This window comes from Triticum aestivum, chromosome 2B (genome assembly GCF_018294505.1).
Source record: "Triticum aestivum cultivar Chinese Spring chromosome 2B, IWGSC CS RefSeq v2.1, whole genome shotgun sequence".
In the NCBI taxonomy this organism is placed as follows: Eukaryota; Viridiplantae; Streptophyta; class Magnoliopsida; order Poales; family Poaceae; genus Triticum; species Triticum aestivum.
Genome location: NC_057798.1, coordinates 7,354,915 through 7,379,318, shown reverse-complemented (window position 1 = coordinate 7,379,318; position 24,404 = coordinate 7,354,915). Strand labels below are relative to the sequence as shown.

The 24,404-nt window shown below is 43.1% G+C and overlaps 2 protein-coding genes across 2 annotated transcripts; one reads left to right on the top strand and one right to left on the bottom strand.

The window, feature by feature from the left end:
- The first annotated feature begins 2,465 nt into the window (after positions 1 to 2,465).
- On the top strand, positions 2,466 to 4,486 carry LOC123043075 (peptidyl-prolyl cis-trans isomerase Pin1). Its single transcript, XM_044465419.1, has 2 exons — positions 2,466 to 2,816; positions 4,118 to 4,486. Exons 1-2 carry the CDS (start codon positions 2,570 to 2,572, stop codon positions 4,240 to 4,242), a joined length of 372 nt encoding a protein of 123 aa, XP_044321354.1. The 5' UTR covers positions 2,466 to 2,569; the 3' UTR covers positions 4,243 to 4,486.
- Positions 4,487 to 5,712: 1,226 nt separating this feature from the next.
- Positions 5,713 to 11,268, bottom strand: LOC123043074 (tRNA-dihydrouridine(47) synthase [NAD(P)(+)]-like). The gene is made up of 10 exons (XM_044465418.1): positions 10,968 to 11,268; positions 9,843 to 9,959; positions 9,527 to 9,745; positions 8,718 to 8,970; positions 8,359 to 8,618; positions 7,908 to 8,180; positions 7,550 to 7,831; positions 6,519 to 6,639; positions 6,187 to 6,356; positions 5,713 to 6,084 (listed from the first exon to the last, which is right to left on the bottom strand). Exons 1-10 carry the CDS (start codon positions 11,202 to 11,204, stop codon positions 5,986 to 5,988), a joined length of 2,031 nt encoding a protein of 676 aa, XP_044321353.1. The 5' UTR covers positions 11,205 to 11,268; the 3' UTR covers positions 5,713 to 5,985.
- Between the last annotated feature and the right edge of the window lie 13,136 nt (positions 11,269 to 24,404).

Sequence of the window (24,404 nt, the reverse complement as noted above, 5' to 3'; positions counted from 1 at the left end):
TGTGTCTTGATCGATGTGTATGCCCCAAGGTGCCCTATGCGCCTGGAACCGGAAGGGGTATAATAAACCTACCCTTAAGAGGAGGGGAACGTCACGAAAAGACATGCTTATATCCGTGTGCGCGAGCATAGGGAAGCGAGGCGACATGCCTTGTTATGTCACAACTAATGGGTGGGACCTACATACGGGATGTTTTTTTTTAAGTCTACATACAGGATGTTGGGAGGTATCCTTTTTTGGTAGACAGAATGTGCATGGGGACCCACAAATGGGTTCTTTCCCTTCTCTCTCCACCTTTTTTTCTCTCATGTGTGGGCCCTGTTGTTCTGCCTTTTTCATATTTCCCTTTCATTTGCGAAGTTTGAAATCATGCTAAAAGTTCAAATTCCGAGGCAACAAATCTGAAAATTTCCTAAATTCAAGTCCAAAATTTTGAATGGCCAAAAAAATCTCAAAAGTTTTAAATTCTAAAAGATGGCCCAAGAAATTTTGAAATTTGGCACTGGAGTTTCTAGAAGTCACCAAAAACGGACCAAGAATAGAAAGTGCCAAAAATGTTGAAAACTTCGAAACAAAAAATCGAACACAATACAAACGCAAGCGCTCATACATACGTGCATACACTCATCCCTATGAACGCACACACACACCTTACCCTTATGAGAACCTTCGAGAGACTGAGCTGGCATATCATCTTGAGATTTAGGAAGTCACCGTAGGCGCCTCTTCGTCGACAGGAACGTCTCCTTCCACTAAAAGCACATAGACGAAAATCTTGAAATAAATTTAGGAATAATGCAAGCACCAGGACCTGAACCCTGGTGGGCTGGGGATACCATTGTCCTTCTAACCATCCAACTACATGGTGGTTCGCGAAAACTTCAATTTTGGGTTGTCAGGATTTGACCGGTCCAAACTTTGTTGGTTAGTCGCCCTATGTTGGTGGGTAAGGGTACCCATTCGGAGGAGGATACCTTATGGGTAAATCTGGAGCATATCACTGACCCGATTGTCTAAGGGTTAGAGTCATGCACGCACTACTCCCGAGTAAACACTAATGGGGATAAGGAGGGGAACACTCTTTCGGGGATTCAGTAGTTACGGAAGATATGTTCCCCTAAAGCTAAAAGTTGAGACGGTTTTGGGGGGAAAGTTCAGTGAGAAAAAAAAAACAAAAACATGAAGGAATAAATTAGAATGGAAGAAAGTACCCTTTTCTGTCTTTCTTAAAATAGGTTTTTTCCACACTTTATAGATACAAGCTACCCGGCCCTAACGAAACATTTTCCTCCTCTCCATCCACGAGTGAGTCCCATACTAGGGTTTCTCCGCCTCCTGCCGGAGCCGCCACCGATCTGCCTTGTCTCCTATGGTCTTAGGGCCATGGCGGCATGGTGCATCCTGGCCCTTGCCGGTGGGAGGGCTCATGCTGCGTTTTGTTGTTGTTTTTCAGGTTGTGTGGGGGTTTGATGAGTGATGTTTTTACACTCATCACAATGTTTGTTTAAACATGATAAGCTTGAAAACTATGAGAAAATCATCTGATATTGCTACTAATGACTAATGAATGTGAGAGATCACGAAATCCTTTGTCTAGTTTGTTTTCATAGAAAAAATTTAAATTATGGGGATAAATGATCACATAGAACGAAATAAATTAATGGAGAAGGGCTGGAAGGAATTGAAGGCGCAGCAAGGAGACCAGAGCGAAAGACGGTGTCTAGTATGACGGCATACGCTCACACGAGCGCCCGTACATACCAAGTGCCCACGGCTCCAGGAGGTCCAACCCAACAACATTTATGAAGGGCCCCGTACCAGAATTGTGGATGAGGGCGAACAAAACGTCAAGCGGAACACTACATAAGCCATTTTCCAACCCTAGCCGTCGCCATTTCCACTCTTACCACCATAGTCGTCACCGTGTATCGCATTTGGCAACCATTGTAAGGGATGTTATCAATTCATCTTTATGTCTTCTCCAATGATTTCCTCTTGCGAGCTGGTTGTCATGTGCGAGTAATTCGGTAAGCAAATAGGTTGAGACATAGTCTTGCAACCCTATATACTTGTATAAGGAGTCGATGGAATGACTCTGAATTATTAATGTCATGTATGTGTCTGATTGCTACAGAGTTGTCTCTTATCTCTTTATCGTTCTACGACCCTGCAGGTACCCAGGATCAAAACCTCATAGCCTTGTCTGTTTCAATTATAGTGTTTACACCTCTAAGATTGTTAAGGCCTGGTTACAAGAACTGAAATTTAATTCTCTCGCAAAGACTTGGTAGAGCCTCTGACGTACTCCCCCGTTCCGAATTACTTGTCGCACATATGGATGTATCTAGGGGTCCCGGAAAATCCAATGTTAAGGTGAGCCTATTCTCCGTTTACGCAGCCCGAAGGCGTACTTTCGGAATACGCCTCATGCTCTGCTTTCGCTACTAGGTTCCGCCCACAGAACCCAATCAGGGGAACTCGAAAAAAGATCTCCGCTTTGCCCTGCCTGCCTGCGCCGGACGGAGCCACCGCACCCACCGAAGCGACCGGACCGGCGAGCGGCGGAGAGATGGCGTCGCCGGCGACGGGGGAGGAGACGGTGCGGGCGTCGCACATCCTGATCAAGCACGAGGGGTCCCGGCGCAAGGCGTCGTGGAAGGACCCCGAGGGCCGGGTCATCTCCGCCACCACGCGCGCCGACGCCGCCGCCCGCCTCGGCGAGCTCCGCGCCCAGATCCTCGCCGGCCGCGCCTCCTTCGCCGACCTCGCCGCGCAGCACTCCGACTGCTCCTCCGCCCGCCGCGGCGGCGACCTAGGTACGTACGCACGCACGCACGCACGACGCGATGCGCCGCCCCCCTCGCCCCCCGCTCCGCTCCGGCTAGATTTGGATGCGAGGCCGCCGCCCGCCAGGATTTAGGGTTACGATCCGAGCTGTCGATCCGGCGATTCGGCGCTCGGTTATTTCCTAACATGGGCAGGGGCCAGTAATGTAATTAGGATGAATTCATGGACGATGGAAGGTGTTGACTACTGTGCTTTTTATGGGGTGAACATTACATCACAGGAGGCCAAATTCTGACTAGGAAACTGATTTTTATGCGAAGATAGGCGGATCGATCGGCCAGCGGCATTCCTTCCTGGATCCACGAACTAATCATGTGTCATACTGTGTAGGGAAGTGAAGTGATGCTATTTCGTAGTACGAAGCGGTGATTGCTGGGTGTAGTATGTAGTATGAATGAATATGATAGTTCAGGGATAGCTATGTCTAAGATAAGAGGATGATGGATAGGGTTCAGTTGAAAGTGCATAAACATTCTGTAAGATTGTAACTTGCCTTTAAAACAAGAGTGCTAAATATTCAGTCGGTTGTCCCGGCACGCGCCTTTCGTTGGATCTTTGATGTCGATTATCTGTGAGAAATAATAAGTTGGCTGGAATCGTTTCGTAGTGTTAATTGTGATCTCTTACATTTGCATGCCTCATCATTTCCTGGTGTTTTGATATTAAATATAGTTGAAGTACGCCATACATTCCTGTGCTTGCCTGCTGCTGGAATATATCCCCTCTTATGCAATGTCATAAAAGAGCATCATTTTTATGATATGACAATAGTGACATGGTATGAGCCTGTTTCAATTTCTTCCTTGCTCGTTTTTGTTCCCATTCTGAATGACGAATGTGGGGTTAGGCTTTCAACAAGAGAGAGAGCTTGGGTCTCCTTATGATATTTAAAGAAAGCCTGAAGCTAAGATTTTCGTGTCGCCTAACTAGTTTGAAGGAAGAAGCATGAAGCAGAAGTTGTTATGAACTTGCAAGTTTGACACCAGTTATCACAGAACCTTGCCTTGTTGTGTTGTTAGACTTATAATATCAGTGTGCATCTCTTCCGTGAAGCTTGTACTCTTGCTGATTAGGGTGAAGCGTCGCTACCATGGTGCTGCAACCATCATGCTATTGATTGTTCCTACATTTTATCCGCTCAATTAATAATACAATCTCTGTGGAAACACAGCAATGATTTTCATTCATGGAATTCTTGCTGATTGCACCCCTTGACGTCCCACCACAACTGCGCCTTGGTAACCGTTATCTTGCTATGAATCCTTGATAGGCACCTTTGGGAGGAGGCAGATGCAGAAGCCCTTCGAGGACGCCACGTACGCTCTCAAGGTGGGGGAGATCAGCAACATCATCGACACCGAGAGCGGGGTTCACATCATCCTGCGCACCGCATAAGGAGGAAGAAGCCCCACGCCGTCACCGTCACAGCACCCTCTGATGTTATCTAGCCCTTTTCCTTGTTCCAGGGCCTGCGGCTCTTCTCATTCTGGCAGCCCGAAACTTGAATGAATGAAGAAAAAATGTCTTGTATCGTCTCACCATTTTGCTACGGCCATTTGAGCTGCTTGATACATACTTACATCACAGGTCAATGTTTGAGCTTACGACGTCTTGATCATGAAATGTTTTTTTTTCTTCATTTCATTTGTGATAAATCATTTCAAATGAATGTTGTATGCACCATGAAATCTCTCCTGCTTATAGTAAGGTTTTGTTGTGCGTTTGGCCAATCTTACATGCCCCCTCTCCCTCTATCCGCATTGATTTTTTTTCCTTCCATTTATGATTTTTCACACTGTTTTTTTCCTGAAAACTGCGTCAACTTTCCACCGCATAGACTTTGCGAATAAAATTATGTTTTCTTTGGTAAACCGAGAAAATTCTTACCAAATAAGGGTATAGTATAAAAAAAATTAACACAATCACACTATGTATGGGTAGGTATAAGGGTCTAGTTTTTTTACACAATCATAATATATAACCAACCTGTGGTTGGATGGTTAGATGGACGATGGTATGCCTAACCCATTAGGGTTCAAGTCCTGGTGCTTGCATTATTTCTGGATTTATTTCAGGATTTTCGATGATGCGCTTTTTTAGTGAAAGGAGACGTTCCCGTCGATGACAGTGCATGCGGTGACTTCGTAAATCTGAAGATGATATGCCGACTCAGTCTCTCGGAGGTGCTCATTGGCTCTTTTTTTTTAAAACATCAGTAGGTGCTCATTAGCTCATAGGGGTAGGGTGTGCGTGTGTGCGTTCATAGAGGTGAGTGTATGCGCGCATATATGAGCGCTTGCGTCTGTACTATGTTAAAATAATCATTGAAAATACAAAGCTGAGCATGGTTCCATGTGCACCATGTGAATAGTAAATTTGAAAAATACAAGGAAACTTTTTTTTAATTCTAAAATTTTGGGGTACCAAACATGGTCAACCATTCTATGTGTGAAGCTTCATGAATTATTGACATCCTTGGTATTCTTAGTGAAGAAAATACAATTGAGACCGTACTATTCATCAAACAGTGTTTTCTTAAGATATAGCTTTGGTTTTGACATTTTTGCCTCGATCGCGAGTACACTGGTTGACTATGTATGTTACAAATAATATTTAGATTCTTTTGATTTTTTCTTAGTATTTTCTTTTGAATTTAGTATTTATAAGGGGTGCACGTGGAATCATATTCATCAAATCCGCATCCAGTAAATCATGGGCTAACTCACCAAAATAACTAGTAATGGGTCGTCTTCAGATAGGAAAATAAATTGGGAATATATTTCTCATAATTTTGCCCGAAACCTTCCAAATCTTCCAGCGGCTCTGTGTTGATCGTTTGAGAGAGAAAATTAAGCGATATATAACTGAGCCACCAACAACTTAAATTAATATGTTTGGTTGTATAGAGAACTGTTAATGCTTGCAATTAGCAGGATCCTGCATGCTTCAAATTAAAAAGCAACCACCATTCAGAAAAAAAGAAGATGCAACAGCATCATGATGTTGCTCCACACTCTACTGAATAACCATTATGAGGCAGGCAACATGGAGCCCCTGCTGAGTTTCAAACTAACTGAGAAGAGGCGCGATCTTATTCACGTCATGTAAACTGCCGAATAACCATCATGCGGCGTTCTTTTAGCCGTTCTCGGCGCGGTCGTACGAGTTCGACTTGTGCTTGGGCGCGAAGGTGAACCCTTCCGGGACTTTGCCGAGCAGCAGCTCCGAGATCCTCACCTGCCGTATTGCATAGAGGAGGTGCATCAGCTAGCTTTCCAATCATGTTGCAAGTAGTTCATCAGACAACCGGGTGGAGAAAGAGGATAGCAGCTGGCTTACCCAGTCGGCTGCTGAGTCGGAGGCCATCAGGGTCTCGAGGTCGTCGCGGCCACAGTAGCTCGGGGGCCTCCAGTTCAGCTGCTGCGGGACGACGTCCAGCAGCCCGACCGGGATGTACCGGCACGTGTAGCTCAGCCATTCTAGTAGGAAATGGCGTGTCGTCTCCACACCTGAAAACACATTTTTTGAACTATAAGTTGAGAATGAAGATGATTATTTGCAAGACAAGACAATTTGTAAGTTTAAACGATGGGCCATACAACTCCCTGTGAAAACATGGCAAGGAAAATGTCCTAATTTCTACATACTCTCTCGGAGCTGAGAGGACTCACCTTTGGTGTCAGAGCCCCAGTGTTCCAAACCGAAACGCGTAAAATCTTTCAGAATATTCAATCTCTCGCCTGATGTGATATCCCAGTCCCTTTGTTCTTTTATCTCAGTAAATATCCAAGGCTGCCAGGCATCAAAACGGCATGCATGAGCACCAACACAATTTAATACAATAACCCATAAAGGGCAAGCCCATGTAGACGTTTCCTGCCGACTATGTGTTCCATTATGTTTGAGAAATCAATGCATAGGTTGTTTCAATGGTGATCAGGCACTATTATTAGACTGATCATTCAAACATCTCATCTAGTACAGACATGCAGAGAGCTTATTAACTAAGGTAGTAAAAGCATTACAAAAAATGTTAGGACCTATGAGCATCCAGGTAATACTGAGTTTGCATGTATCCTCCTGAATTACTACCGATTACATGCTACAGTTTACCTTGTCTATCAGGTATCGATTCAATGTGAAGTATGCATTATACAGACCGTCCACTGACTACGTAAACAATATGGATGCACAGTCATCAACCATTTGGCAGCTACGAACACGGACCAAATGCGCAGATTTTTAGAATAATTGGCATCTGAATTTTTTAGATTTAAGAGGGATAAGTGAGAAATTCATAGAAGAGGAACAAATGTGAAAATAACAGTTTATATGCTGCAGTTGAGGCACAACAGAAGACATGCAAAGTAGTTGTTCCAATTCTAGAATGGTTATAAGTATAAGGAGTACCATTCACACAAAAAACAAAGAAGACACATGGAGAGCATTAAACAGTGTCACAAATATCCAATGTTTTGCAACGATGAATAGCACTTATTCTTATGGCAAACGGCCATTGAAATTTTGGTCGAAAGTTTTTCAAGACTAAACACTGGAGCATAGTTCACTGATCTAGAACTGAACACAATTCCAAGCTAAAAATTTGGTTCATAATCATGCTTTCCCAAAATACTCCGAACCATTTGTTTTATTCTCATAATATATAACAACTTAAATCATGTAAACTGCTGTACATACTAACCTTGACAAGCGCACCTCGAGCAATCATGCAAGTGGAAATTTTGGAGCTGCCAGAAACATGCCTGTTCCAGTCGGTAAAGGAGAATATATCCCCATTTCCAATGACATGCAAGTCGTCAGGGGCCTTCTGTGCACACTGGTTAATATAGTCCCAATCGGCATTTTTGCTGTAGCGTTGTTGCCGCGATCGACCATGTATTGTTATGGCTGAAGCACCCCAGTCATAAATGTCTGAAACTAAAGAATCAGCACGGTTCCTGCCTTCAAAGAAAGCTGTTCTTACCTAGAATCAAGAAGCAAAGACAAGGTGAGCACAACAATTCTGCTACTCAATTTTAATATGTGTGTCGTTGAATTACCTTAACAGTTAAAGGCCTTTTAGTAACGACAGATGATGCTTGAACAATACTCTTAATCCTCATAGGTTTGTTAAGCAATGAGGACCCAGCACCCTTATTGACAACTAAATCGATTGGGCAGCCCATATTTATGTCAACAAAGTCAAACGAACACTCATTATCCACAAGTTCAATTGTCCGTGACACTGTATCTGGAAAAGCTCCACAGATTTGCACCCCAAACAAATCCTCTGATGAATGTCTTCGCAGCAAAGCCCACTCTGAAGCTTGCCCCTACATGAAACATATTATTCATATGAAATGTCATCACAAGGAATAAATAGATGACAATTCATTAACCTTGGCAGCATTTTGTAAGGGATGTAAGAAATTAAGTCCACTCAAAGACACAAAAAGGGCATATGTCACATATGATGATGGAACAGACCAGCAAGGTGCTTTGTTTTCTAACCTGCATAAGATTTGTGCACATGGCCATTTCTCCACAAGTAACATCAGCTCCCAATGTTTTGCACAGCCTCCGGAAAGGAAGATTTCCAACAGTGGTCAAGGGAGCAAGGTACAGCTTCTCCCGAAAATCTATTATCTTCCTTTCACGTAAATGAGGTGTTGCGACTAGGTCAACTCTGCAAGAGCTTGGGATATTTGAGGGCACTTCCAATCCATTAACTAAATTAGGATCTTCAGGCTCCGGCTTAGTGTCATGAGTACCTAACCCATAATGTTCGTAAAAAGGTTAATAAATGAAACCATACTATGAGCAATAGGAGCACTTAAAAGAATGGCTCTTAAATCCAGAAACAAAATTACCAGCTCCTTTGTTAATTTCAACAACTTCAATCTTTGACTTCTTTGCTGCCCTTGCAACAGAGTCACCATCCAAAGGTTCTCCCCCCAATTTATCAATTTCTTTGCACAAACTGGAATCATGTTCCACATTCACAGCAGCATTGCAAGAAGATTCAGTTTTTTCATCACCATTCAGTTCACATGATACGTCTGGATTATCATGATCAGCGCTCCGATCTTCAGCTAATGCACTTGCTTTAATCTTGATGACTTCCTGCATTATGAAACACACCGATTGAGACTAAATGAAAGTATTATCATGTGACAGAACTCACAGAATAGATCCTAAAACAACAGATTCTGCACCCACGCCCCATGTTGCATCAGAAAATTCATAACAATAACTTATAATCAAAATAAAAAGTGGTATATGACATAACAAATTTCAATAGCCATGTGTTGGCAAGATTTGAGATCTTATACCCATATCAGTATCAGGCACATAGTAACTGCCAATGCTAAGAACATACATCTCTTCTATGTATTTAAGAAGTTGAGTATGAGAGGACCACTATGATTTACATTTGGAGATGCAGTAAAATCAGTAGGCAGAGAAATTCCAATATTGCCAAAATTAGGGCTACGACTACTATATGTTTAGCCATTCCCATCTAGCAGGTGATAACCGGTAACCATTAAATATGCAAATTTTAACCCGTACAAATGCAATGTGCTCCAATAAACATAAATCGTGCACTCTGTGTCCATGATAACAAGTGTAAAAGACAGACCTGGTAGACAATAGAATTCAAGAAATTTAAATTATGTACCTTAAGACCAAGATGTTTGATCTGCTCACTGGCCCTGGGAAATTTATATTTGGTCTTCCATAAGAGCTTTTGAACATCCTTACTCAAAGTGTTTATCTCGTGACTTTCAGAAGGTGCATGGTTATCTTTGTGTGTACCAGAAAATCTGCAAGTTAGTCCATACGGACATGGCTGCCCCAGAACAGTGAATGGACATGTTCCTTCAAGGTCAGCTGGTTTCTGTGAAAGTAACAAAGAGTTCAGTCATGAGTTATAGGTCCAGGGAGAAGAGAACACCAAATCAAGAAGGGCCAGGAATGGCCAAATAAAAGAATACCTGAGCCAAATAAGCATCTATGTCATGGGTGAAACGGCAAGAAGCACCAAATTTGCAAGCGTCCACATTTCCACTTTTGGCAACTGCCACACAAAGACGCAACACCGACTCCTGTTCCTGCATAAGTGGCACGTAAACTAACCAAATTAAGTTGACGACCAACAGTTTTTAGTATATGTTGCCTACATAACAAATACACAAAGGTCTGCCATGTTCATGGGGCACTCCCAAAGCATGCAGATATTTATGACCGGAGCGAATAGTAGAGACAAAAATTGATGGGAGATGCAGGCATGCAACAGGGGTAGTTCAGAGGCTGCTTAGCAACAAAGATGGTACATAACTTGAGTTACATAGATCTTACTATACTACTAGTAAGGTAGCCCCAAATTGTCATTGAAAATCAAAGCAGGCCATCTTATATCATTACTACAACCAAAGACGGAACATAACGAGTGTTAAGTCGCTTCCAACTTAGATATCAAAAATTGCTGGCATGGACACCAAAAATTGCAGGGATTGGGGTGCACACTTCCAGCTTATAAAGAGCGATGAGTATTTAAAGAAAGCAATCAGTCTGACAAGGACACAGGACATGCTCATAGTGGTAAAGATCATAGTAACAAGAGACATCGTGCCGACACAGGAATCACAAATGTAAGGGTACCTGCATTAGAGAGAAATCAGACGCCCACAGGCTTGCTTCTTACATAAACTATAGTCAATGAAACAGAGCATGTGTTCATGCAGGCCAGTGAAAATTTCTAGTCCTCGCATTTGTATTCAGTAAGTGGTTCTTGCTCACAACTTATGTACTTACTAGCCATTAGTGTCGAGGCAAAACAAATCTTGTCAGGGCAGGTCCGCGACCAATTTCTAGAAACTATTTAGCCTGAATTCCTTAACACATTTGGTCCACTTCACACTTTGCACGGGCACATACCACCCTCCAACAGATCAAAATTTCAGGAAACAGATACGCCACGACAGAAACGCCGTCCAACTACAAATCAACTACGCGCAGGCATTACCACAAGCACCTGGCACGCGCTGCTTCACAACACTACGGTCTACGCTGTCTGTGGGGCATTACCGCGAGCACCTTGAGTGCACCGCCATCGTTACCTGCTTGCGGTCGCGCCTGAACTGGCGCTTGGACTTCTTCTCGAGGGGGACGGCGCCGCTGGCCCTGCCGTCCTCGCCGGGGGCGTCGCGGACGGGGGCCGGGCGGAGGAAGGCGGGCTTGACGGGCGCGACGCCGCGGGCCACCAGCTCCTCCGGCGTGGGGGGCGGAGGGGGCGACGGGTCCGCGGCGACGGGGCAGGGCTCCGGCCGGTCGTCGGCCGGCGCGGTGTCGGCCATGGCAGCTGCGTGGCGGCGGCGGCGGCGGCGAGGGGAGTGGAGCTACAGCCTGCGCGTGATAGAGGAGGCTGCGGCGAGGGTTTTATGCCGCGGAGGTTTCTTCGCAGTAAAACCCATTGTGGGATGGCAATTTACAAAACTACTCCCTCTGTAAACTAATACTCCCTCCGTTCCAAAATAGATGACTCAACTTTGTACTAACTTTAGTACAAAGTTACTATAAAATTGGGTCATCTATTTTAGAACGGAGGGAGTATAAGATAAGAGCGTTTAGATCACAACTTAGTATTCTAAACACTTTTATATTAGTTTACGAAGGGAGTACCAAACAACCACCAAACATAATAAAAATTACGTCGAGATTTCAAGACCACCGAACGACCATTACTAATGCGAGAACGAGCCACCTTGCCGATGACAGCCGGAAAGTCTTCGGGCACGTGCCTCTAAGAACCAGCGCCCTGAAGCCGCCATCATCGCTGTTGCTTGCATAGATATGAAGCACCAGACATCTGATTTTGCCACGTGATGAGGAATCCTAACCACACTGCCACTAGTAGAAAAAGGGTCAATGTGAAGCACATTAGTGCCGGTTTGTAAAAAAAAACCCGGCACTAATGTGATCAATAGTGCCGGTTCGTGGCTGCGATTAATAGTACCGGTTCGTGTTGAGCCTTTAGTACCGGTTCGTACCACGAATTGGTACTAAAGGGGTAGTGGCAGGCTGGCGTCAGGCCGGGTCCCCACGAGCCCCTTTAGTACCGGTTTGTGTTACCAACCGGTACTAAAGGTCTAACCTATAGTACCGGTTCGTGCCACGAACCGGTACTAAAAGGGACAAGCCTTTAGTACCGGTTCGTGCCACGAACCGGTACTAAAGGGGCCAATTTTCAAACTCTACCCCCCTCCCCCGTGTATCGCCATTTCAGTTTTGAAAAAATCAAAAGAAAATGATAAAAAATTCAAAAAATAAAATCCTTCGAGAGGTAGTTATATTACTATATCTACTAGTTAGGAAAATTTGAAAACTTAAATTTGGACATGTTTTGCAAAAAGTGTAGGAAAAATGTAAAACGGCTATAACTTTTGCATACGATGTCGGAAAAAAATGTATAATATATCAAAAAATTCAGCAAGAAAATCCGCATCCGATGGAGACAGCCTACGGCCTGTTTGGAATTTTTTAGAATCCTCAAATTCGAAAAGAAAAAAAAGGTATGGTCAAATTTCAGTTTTTTTAAAAAAATTTGGTTAAATTTGGTCAAACTACTTATTCAAGAAGTATTAATGTTACTACATAATTATTCAAGAATATTAGTGTTACTAAATAATTATTTCAATTTTTTGAATTTTGGTCAAACTATGGTCAAACTTATTCAAGAAATATCAGCGTTACTAAATAATTACAGTTTTTTTAGAATAATAGTTTCAAACTCAAACGGTGAAATGTGTGACTTCATGCTCAAGCTAAACTCCTGAGGGTTAATAGGATTGACATCTTACTATTGTCAGGAAAACAACAAGTGCAGACTTGGAAACGAAGGAGAATAGAACCCGAAAGTTAAGCGTGCTCGGGCTGGAGTAGTGAGAGGGATGGGTGACCGGTCGGGAAGTTAGATGATTTCGAATGAGTGATCCACACTTGAGCAGTTAAGAGAGGTGATTAGAGACTAAATCATCAAATAATTTAGAAAAATTAAAAATTGAAAAAAAATCAAATTTTTTTTCCAAAATTTTCAAAAAAAAATTCACGTGGTGGCAACGTGGTGGCAACGTGGTGTTACCAACCGGTACTAAAGGTCCCCCATACTAGGGCGCGAGCTCACACCACGTGGTGGCACTTTAGCGTCGGTTCGTGCCGAACCGGTACTAAAGGGGGGGGGGGCTTTAGTGCCCACACTTTAGTGCCGGTTCCATAACCGGCACTAAAGGCCCTTACAAACCAGTTTTAAAGCTCCGTTTTCTACTAGTGTGCCCCAACGAGATTACATGAATCTAAGTTAGAGATCTGTCGACTAAGTCCAGATAGACGAACTTGGAGAGGATCGAAACACGGAAGACAAACTCGAAGAAGAAGCACCCTAAAGCGTCGTATCTGCAAGGACTAAAAAACCCTAACCTTAGCTACTAACCGGAGCGGATGCACCAGGATCCCCTCCCCACCACCGGTTGCCGAAGCGGCGGGCAGACAGGAGGCGCAACGAGATCACGGGTGAACTCTGGAGGGAAGAGTGTGCCCTAGCCGCATAGGATTAGTTGGGGAAAACGAGATAACGTCTATATACAGTAATATATTTTCTTAGTAGCTATTACCTTGAAACCAAATGTTACTCATGGACCCGGTTAATTCTGTGAGTGAGGGTCATATTATGTTCAACTTTCTTTTTTTCTGAGGGAAAAGCTTTCTATCTATTCATCAAATACCACGATAGTACAAAGAACATCAAAATTAATAAAAATTATAACCATGTCCGTAGATCACTACACTGACCGGAGCGAGACGAATGCACGCCGCCATCATTGTCGCTCCGTCACAGGAGTCGGGCAAGCATTGTTCTGGTAGACAACCAGGAAGTCGTCGTGTTAAGGCCCCAAAGAGTCAGCGCACCATTACAGCAACCGTCGCCGATGAATAGAAGCGTAGATCGGAAGGTTCCAATCCGTAGACACACGAAGGCAGACGAATGAAGACTGAATCCATGCGGATCCACGAAAGACAAACACCGACCAAATCCTATGAGATCCGTGGGAGGCACACCTCCACACGCCCTCTGACAATGCGTGACGCATCGACGGGATGGAGTCTAGACGGGGAGAACCTTATTCTATCTTCAAGGAGGCATCGTCGCTTTGCCTTCCTAAGTAGGACATAAACCTTAAACAGACTCAAAGAACACCTAAAAATGAAGCAGGTGCCCTCCCATTGGCAAGTGCTGGGATCCACCGCGTCTGCATGGCCCTAAGGCCACAGGAGATGAGGTAGATCGACGGCGCCCCCTATGAGAAACGAGAAAACCCTAGACGTGTGGGAGTCGTTTGTGGGGAGGAGAAAAACATGTTCAACTTTCTTATGGAAGTCTTCTTTATACATGACTAATATATTTTGGTCTTGTTGAACCACATACTGGATATCACTAGCAAAAAGGGTCCATGAATTGCAACATGAGAAATTTTTTATAATCTCCAATGGGCATGATCACATTTTGTTGCATCCCCGAGATACACTATCACTCTCTCGTGAAATCATGAACATTTTTTAAATTCGTGAACATTTTTCAAATTCATGAACACTTTTACATATTCTCAAACATTTTCTAAAATCAAAAACATTTTTTGAATTCATGAACATTTTATACTATTAGCAAACATTTTTTTAACAATTTTCTTGAATCGGCGAACATTTCTTGAATGGACAAACATTGTTTTGGAAATTGGTGGAACAACTTTTGAAATTCAGGAATATTTTTTTAATTTAACAAACATTTTTTTAAATGCATGATCATTTTTTGAATCAGCGAATATTTCATGAATGAATAAACTATCTAAGTCACAATAAGTTTTCGAATTTTTAGGATATTTTTTCATTCATGATTTTTTTTTGAATTGGCAAAATTTTGTTCATTTTCATTAATATTTTTAATACATAAACTTTTTAAATTAATCATGAACATTTTTTGATTTCGTGAACATTTGTTTTGAAAATTCTATTTTTAATTTTTTCCAAAACTTTTTCGAAATCTCAAATTATTTAAATTATATAAAAAATGAAAAGTAAAAGGAAAAAATAAAAACAAATTTAGAAAAAGGGGTTCAGACATGGGCCCATCCAAACGGGTGCGCTCCGTCTTCTCCCAGCGCGCAAAGCGCAATATAGGAGGTCCCTAGTACATGGGCTGGCCCAGGCAGGGGATTCCCCTGTGTGGTGGACGGACGCGTATCAACCTCAAGCCTCGTCAATGTCCATCCCATGGCAGAAAAATATTTTTGGTCCGCCACTGCCAGCCCAAGCTTGCCGGAAGTGCCACGTTTCATGTTCAATGTTGAGCGTCCGATATGTTTAACACGTGAGGCCTTGTACAATGGGAGATGCTTAGGGGAGGTGCTTAGAGAAATAAAACAAGCTTTTCTTAAGCATCAGTGCTTAAGCGTCTCTTCTATAGAAATAGGCACCGGTGCTTCAGAAAAATCCGGTTTATTTTTCTAAGCATCTCTCTAAGCACCTTCCATTGTACAAGGCCTAATAATATCACACCTGTCGGCCCCAACCGACATAATTGGCGCATATTAACATACTTCCTCCGTTCGAAAATACTTGTCCTAGAAATGGATTAGACTTATTTTAGTTATAGATACTTAAATTTTATTCATTTGTAGTACAAGTATTTCCGGACAGAGGAAGTATATGAGTAATTGATATCATACCTGATCACGACGTGCATTGCAAAAATGGCGCCTCTAGCAATTAATTGATTCTAAAAATAGCAGGGGTCCTGGTTTATAAATATGAGCAGGTTAGTACGCACCCACGCACTAAAAATATATCAAAAATTCAAACTTGAACACCTGACTACCAAGTTGCCTACAAGAACAATATGGCCGGTGCCCGCGGTTTAGTTACATTTCTTATTATTTCATCCATGATAGTCTCGGCAGGTAGAGTTACATTCACTTGTTTTACAAATGTTGATGATGATGATGATGGAATTTCACGAATACTTTTGTTTGGTTTGCATGATATATTCACTAAATGTTGTCATATATTTTTATCTAGATAGAGAGACATCGGCCATGTTTACTTTTGAAGCATTGTATCGGTGTAACCTAATTTGTTAAGATTCAAAGCCAATTATTTGGTATTTTTTGCTTGGGCAGCACCTGCAACGTTAATACCAAGATGTGGCAAAAAATTTCATTCCTGGGGTGAGCACGACTCCTGCATTCCTCCTAAAAATGACGAGTGCGACTCATGGTGCAAAAATCGATGTGCCAGAGGGGCATGCGAGCTCAAGCGAGGAAAACATTATTGCCATTGTTACAAGAACTGAAATTTTGTCACTGCTTATAATTTTTTGGAAGCTATTTGTAATAAGAAGTATAAGTTACTCTAGATAATGAAATCTCTACTCTTAAAGGGGACTTGGTAGCTTCGCCTCCATGGTTTTATTCCGTCTCACTTCTCACCATCACCTCTTCAAATTGGTTTTTTCACCCTCCCAATAAAAAACTTTTCTAACCTTTCCAAACTTTCCTATAACACATTTATGAAACAATGAGATCCAGTTTCGTGGCAATCAATTTCAAATCCTAACTTCCCTAACGCATCGATCCCTGTTTTTCTGAACAACCAAATCTCTACTATTAAAGGGCCATCCGTACGTAGTCATTGCTGGTACCCAGCCCCTCCTTCGAACGAAGTCCTCCCTATTTATGTTTTTTCCATCCAGAGAATCGGGGCACAATGCATCTTTCCTTCCATGCATATCTCTCCCGAAGAAACACAATCCCCTCCTTCCAATCCTCTCCTTGCCACTAGTCTCTTTTGTTAGAGATACGACATGCAGTTGAACACGATGAAGAACGAAATCAAACACAGGGACACAAGAATTTAACATATCAACATATCCCGTGCGGAAGCTTACAAGAGGTATATATAACATCGGTGACCTAGGTCAATACTGATCCATACCCAGCTGTAGCAAAAGGAGTGGAGATTCCTTCTTGGTTACCCAGAGAGGCATCCTCTATTTAAAATCAGTCCTCTTGCCAATTCTTCATAGCATCTATAAATTTTCCTTCCGGCCATATCGAGTTGGACATCCTGCTGATCACGGCTTAACGCGTAAGAGCCTCAACCATAACCCAACGTGAAGCTCAATACAAAGAAAGGCCTCACAAAAAGTGACGTAGCACGCAATGTGCATAATAGAATTTGGGGCGAGGTGGTGGAGTTGGAGCCCATAAAAGTAGAGCAAGTGCTGAAGAAAGGGATGGAATGGAAATCCAAAGCCACGTAGAAGATGGGAGATGAATATGACACGCTCATCGGGGAGAGCATTTGCACCCGAGGACAAGTGAGGGTGTCATCTAGATATAGAGTACTAAGAGATGTGAGGCTGCACAGCGAGTTGACAAGACAAACCCCATAAACACCACATGAATATATATGAAACTTTATGATTGGCAATGAGAAACTGATATCTTTCTGTGAGGCCATGAGTTTTGGGCAACCCCTCATTGTCAAACTTTGAAGGAGTTGGAGTGCCTACAACTTATCCGTTGGCAAATGCAATAGATTTTCACAGTGCTCGATGCATAATTCCTCCAAACAAAGGAAACAATACTCTTGGCCCAATGTCACTAGATTTGGACAACCATAGATCTTCAGCCTTGAACGTACTGGCTTTTGGTGTGCTGGTCCTTCACTAGGATGATAAGTTGCAGGAAGAGTAGACAAACCAACATCAAATATTTCAAGATGAGCAAGAGTTGATGGTGGTGCTGGTATATTTCTCAATAGCCTGTATTGTCTAATGAAAAGTTCCTCGAGCTGCGAAAACATAATCATATCCTCCAATCCAACCCACTCCTCTAGGGTTGGAAGCGTTTCAATTGAGAGCAACTTAAGAGATGGGAAGGCAAAGGCATGTCACAGCGATAAAAGGAACCTTCTATTCTTTTCACTGCATTCATATGTTGTAAGTAGAGATATTTGAGTGAAGGTAGTCTGCCTGAAGGTGGAAGGTCTTGCCAATTGTTGCAAGAAACATATGTCAAGTTTGTCAGCATAGGATTTTCCATCCAACACAGAGATATCATAGCATTATATCCTTGAATCTTCAGTTTGGCAAGATTCGTGTGAGGTCGAAGGCTATTTAGTAGTTCCTCCTCATCTGCTTCCAGTTGGCCACTCTTCCAAGAGAGTGACAACATAATGAGAATTTCCTTTTCACCCAGCTTAGCAGTAGTTCCTTCTTGTGCACTGATATTCTCAAGCTCACTAGCATATAAATGACGGAGACCTTTTAGATCCTCAAGCTCACGTGCCAGGAAACCATAGTCGGGTGGGACATAAATATCATTTAATTCTTGAAGATAAACTAAGTGTCCAAAGTTAGGCGGAAATCCAATTAGATAACCCGAAAAGAATAGATATCTCAGATTAACCAAGTTTTGCAGTCTACAGGATACCAACAAACATCTATTTAACTCTACCCTTTGGAGATGATATAACTTGTATATAGATCAAGGACACCAAAATGGATATTTTGCCACTTCCTTACGCGGTTCCGCATGATACAAATATCGAAGGTGCGTTAGATTACCAAAGGCATCAGGAAGCTTGAAAAGTGAGGATATGTGTATATGCAAAACCCGTAATTTTTTTGCTACTTTTAGCACTTTTTCCAGTACAATCCACCGATCCTTTTTCTTTATTGTTTCATCAAATGATATAAGAAGGGTCCGCAGTTTCTTTAGTGCAGAGAAATCCGCAAACGATGTATGATTTACCACTATAAGTATTGCATGGCAAACTGTTCTTGGAATACTACCATAGTTATCGCTGGAAATTCTGACACATTCCTTTCTGGAAACGGTACGTCCTAGATCATGCAATAAATCATGCATCACATAGTATTGATGAGAAAACTCACCACGATTAGACACATCACTGGACTCTTGTGAATGCAGTTCAAAGAAAGACTTCCTTGTCAGTGTACTGAAATAATGCTCACCCACATCCTCCGGTATCTGATCTTCATCTGCAGATAGCTGCATCAATCTTCCATATGGATGAGACTTTAGGTTCTGAAACTTTTTCTCTGCCATATTTATTATTCCCTTTATATTCGACGAGTAGCCGTACGTGACCTTCATACTGAGCAAGCATTCAAAGAAGATTTCCTTCTCTTTTATGGTAAGAGCATAGCTGGCAAGACCTTCATACTGCTTTCGAGGCATGCCATCTTTTTCTTGCAAATGTTGCAGGTCCTCGCGTGCCTCCGGTGTATATTTTGTCTTTCCATACATGCCCAAGAAGCCTAGCAGGTTCACGCAAAGGTTCTTCGTCATGTGTATCACGTTGATTGAAGAGCGGACCTCTAGGTCTTTCCAGTAGGCACTAGTAGAAAACAGGGCTTTCGTCCAGGCCAGTTTAGCCCATTAGTCTCGGTTCAATCCAGAACCGGGACCAATGGAGCTATTTGCCCCGGTTCGTGAGCCCAGGGGGCCGGCCGGGCCACGTGGGCCATTGGTCCCGGTTCGTCCGGACCTTTTGGTCCCGGTTGGTGGGACGAACCGGGACCAATGGTCCTGGCTCCTGGCCCACCACTATTGGTCCCGGTTGGTGGCATGAACCGGGACCAAAAGGGTTACCTTTAGTCCCGGTTCATGCCACCAACCGGGACCAATAGTGGTGCCTATATATAGCCCCTCGCGCAAGAGCAGAGCACACTGCTCTGTTTTTTCTGGCCGAGGGGGAGAGGGCTTGGTGGTGCTCTAGCTCACCTCCTATGCATACAAGGTGTTCGATGGAATGCCCGAGCCACACTACTTAAGGTTTCTCCTCTCCAAGCTCGACCGCCAAGCTCCATTTTCCTCAATATTTATCTAGGTTTAGCGGTCCGTCACGCCCCGTCCCCGTCTTCACCGTCGTCGATCACCCGCGCCGATCTCATCGCCGGCACCACCGTGGTGAGCCTCTTGTTCTTATCTTCTTTCTGAAAGGAAAAATATTATTACTTGTTTGTTTAGATAGATACTTGTATTATTTTCTTACTTTTATTATTGCATCTTATATAGTGCGCCGATGGTTTTGGTATCCGCCCCCCGTCGGCCCTCGTCCTGTCTATGATTCGGATGTGGTATATATTATCTTTTCATAACTATTGGTTCATTTATTGTTTATGAAAATTATGCGGACCAACATGACATAGATTTTATTTATCTAGGAGGTTGTTGAACCGGAAATTCCAACCGACCCTATTGTCGAGAGGTTAAATTTAGTTGAAGAAGAAAACAATTTCTTGAAGGAAAAAATAAAAAAACTTAAGGAGGAGAAGATGATATTGGAGTTGCATGTTGCGGATGTCGTCGATGATCACAAGATCAAGATGGATGCAATGCGCTTGAAGATGAGAAAGATTAGAAAATATGCCATTCATACCGAGGCTTGGTATCATTATGCCGTTGGATCAGTTGTTACCTTGGTTGCGATTATGATCGCATTTGTTTTCGCATTGAAATGTTTTACATAGTTTCAATGTATGGTTTAATTAATTTAGATGCTCTGCAGAGCTTTATGTTGTTAGATGAGAACTATGTATCTACTTTGGTTTTTATGTGATGATGAACTTCTATTAATTTGGTCACTTAATTATCTACTCATGATGTTCTGTAATGATTTTTGACACACTTAATTATATATAATGCACGCAGATGAACCGGCAATGGATGTACGGTGACAGACACACCTCCGAGTACATTAAGGGCGTGCATGATTTTCTCGAAGTGGCTGAGGCAAACAAGCAGAATGGTTTTATGTGTTGTCCATGCCCTATATGTGGGAATACGAAGTCTTACTCTGACCGGAAAATCCTTCACACCCACCTGCTTTACAAGGGTTTCATGCCACACTATAATGTTTGGACGAGGCACGGAGAAATAGGGGTTATGATGGAAGACGGCGAGGAAGAAGAGTACGATGACAACTATGTGCCCCCTGAATACGGTGATGCTACTGAACATCAAGATGCACCAGACGATGTGCACGATGGTGCTGCAACGGGCGAAGCTGCTGAAGATCAAGAGGAACCAGACGATGTGCCCGATAATGATGATCTCCGCCGGGTCATTGTCGATGCAAGGACACAATGCGAACGTCAAAAGGAGAAGCTGAAGTTCGATCGCATGTTAGAGGATCACAAAAAGGGGTTGTACCCCAATTGCGAAGATGGCAACACAAAGCTCGGTACCGTACTCGAATTGCTGCAGTGGAAGGCAGAGAATGCTGTGCCTGACAAAGGATTTGAGAAGCTACCAAAAATAATGAAGAAGAAGCTTCCAAAGGATAACGAATTGCCCGACAGTACATACGCAGCAAAGAAGGTCGTATGCCCTCTAGGATTGGAGGTTGAGAAGATACATGCATGCCCTAATGACTGCATCCTCTACCGCGGTGCCTACAAGGATCTAAACGCATGCCCGGTATGCGGTGCATTGCGGTATAAGATCAGACGAGATGACCCTGGTGATGTTGACGGCGAGCCTCCCAGGAAGAGGGTTCCTGCTAAGGTGATGTGGTATGCTCCTATAATACCACGGTTGAAACGTCTGTTCAGAAACGGAGAGCATGCCAAGTTGATGCGATGGCACAGTGAGGACCGTAAGAAAGACGGGAAGTTGAGAGCACCCGCTGACGGGTCGCAGTGGAGAAAAATTGAGAGAAAGTACTGGGATGAGTTTGCAAAGGACCCAAGGAACGTATGGTTTGCTTTAAGCGCGGATGGCATTAATCCTTTCGGGGAGCAGAGCAGCAATCACAGCACCTGGCCCGTGACTCTATGTATGTATAACCTTCCTCCTTGGATGTGCATGAAGCGGAAGTTCATTATGATGCCAGTTCTCATCCAAGGCCCTAAGCAACCCGGCAACGACATTGATGTGTACCTAAGGCCATTAGTTGAAGAACTTTTACAGCTGTGGAATGGAAACGGTGTACGTACGTGGGATGAGCACAAACAGGAGGAATTTAACCTAAAGGCGTTGCTGTTCGTGACCATCAACGATTGGCCCGCTCTCAGTAACCTTTCAGGACAGACAAACAAGGGATACCACGCATACACGCACTGTTTACTTGACACCGATAGTATATACCTGGCAAGCTGCAGGAAGAATGTGTACCTGGGCCATCGTCGATTTCTTCCGACCAACCATCAATGTCGAAAGAAAGGCAAGCATTTCAAAGGCGAGGCAGATCACCGGAAGAAGCCCGCCATGCGTACCGGTGATCACGTACTTGCTATGGTCAATGATTTACACGTAATCTTTGGAAAGGGTCCCGGCGGACTAGCTGTTCCGAATGACGCTGAGAATCACGCACCCATGTGGAAGAAGAAATCTATATTTTGGGACCTACCCTACTGGAAATACCTAGAGGTCCGCTCTTCGATCGACGTGATGCACGTGACGAAGAACCTTTGCGTGAACCTGCTAGGCTTCTTGGGCGTGTATGGGAAGACAAAAGATACACCTGAGGCACGAGAGGACCTGCAACGCTTGCACGAAAAAGAGGGCATGCCTCCGAAGCAGTATGAAGGTCCTGCCAGCTACGCTCTTACGAAAGAAAAGAAAGAAATATTCTTTCAATGCCTGCTCAGTATGAAGGTCCCGACTGGCTTCTCGTCGAATATAAAGGGAATAATAAATATGCCGAAAAACGTCCGACTAGCAATTGTGAAGCTATGTGCATTCCTCAATGCAATATCTCAGAAGGTGATCGATCCAGAAATCATACCAACGCTAAGGAGTGATGTGGCGCAATGTCTTGTCAGTTTCGAGCTGGTGTTCCCACCATCCTTCTTCAATATCATGACGCACGTCCTAGTTCATCTAGTCGACGAGATTGTCATTCTGGGGCCCGTATTTCTACACAATATGTACCCCTTTGAGAGGTTCATGGGAGTCCTAAAGAAATATGTTCGTAACCGCGCTAGGCCAGAAGGAAGCATCTCCATGGGCCATCAAACAGAGGATGTCATCAGGTTTTGTGTTGACTTCATTCCTGGCCTTAAGAAGATAGGTCTCCCTAAATCACGGTATGAGGGGAGACTGACTGGAAAAGGCACGCTTGGAAGGGACTCAATAATATGCAGGGACGGATATTCTTGGTCTCAAGCACACTACACAGTTCTACAGAATTCTACCTTGGTGACCCCGTATGTCGATGAACACAAGAACAGTCTGCGCTCCAAACACCCGGAGCAGTGCGGCGACTGGATTACATGTGAACACATCAGGACTTTCAGCAGTTGGTTGGAAACACGTCTCAGAGGTGACAGCACTGTTTGTGATGAGCTGTACTTGTTGTCCAGGGGACCATCTTCGACTGTAATGATTTGAAAAGGATACGAGATAAATGGGAATACATTTTACACGATTGACCAAGATGAAAAGAGCACCAACCAAAACAGCGGTGTCCGCTTCGATGTAGCAACCGACAATGGAAATGACACATATTATGGTTACATAGCAGACATATGGGAACTTGACTACAGAGTAGATTTTAAGGTCCCTTTGTTTAAGTGCAAGTGGGTCAATCTGTCAGGAGGCGGGGTACAGGTAGACCCACAGTACGGAATGACCATAGTGGATCTGAAAAATCTTGGGTACACTGACGAACCGTTCGTCCTAGCCAATGATGTGGCACAGGTTATCTATGTGAAGGACATGTCTACCAGACCGAGGAAAAGAAAAGATAAGGAAGCGAATACATCATACAATGAGCCAAAGCGCCACATAGTTCTTTCAGGAAAAAGGGACATCCTGGGAGTGGAGGGCAAGACAGACATGTCTGAAGAGTATGAAAAGTTTCATGAAATTCCCCCCTTCAAAGTCAAGGCTGACCCAAGCATCCTGATAAACGATGAAGATTATCCATGGTTACGGCGCAATAAGCAAACGACACAAGCGAAGAAAAAGTGAAGACTTTCTCCCGCAACTATTATGATGATAACATGCCAACTTTGTAACAGACGAGTATGATACCATTGTCCGTTTTGTACATGCACATGCTATGCCAACTTTTTCAGAGTTCATTTGAAAACTATGAATTTTAAAACCTCGCCAACCGAAGGGCGCTCACACCGGTTTATAAATAAAGCAACAAAGAAAACAAAAAAAGAGTTTCCAAATTTGAAAACTAATGGCACTAACAGAAAGTTTATAATTTTTCTAAAACTAAAAGCAAAAAGAATTAAAAAATAAAGCAAAAAACAACAAAAAATAAATAATACAGAAAACAGAACAAAAAACTGAAAAAAATAAAAATAGCAACAATAAGTATTTTGTTGTAAGTAGAAACAAAATAAAATAAATAAAGCAACAAAGGAAACAAAAAAAGAGTTTTCAGATTTGAAAACTAATGGCACTAACAGAAAGTTTATAATTTTTCTAAAACTAAAAGCAAAAAGAATTAAAAAATAA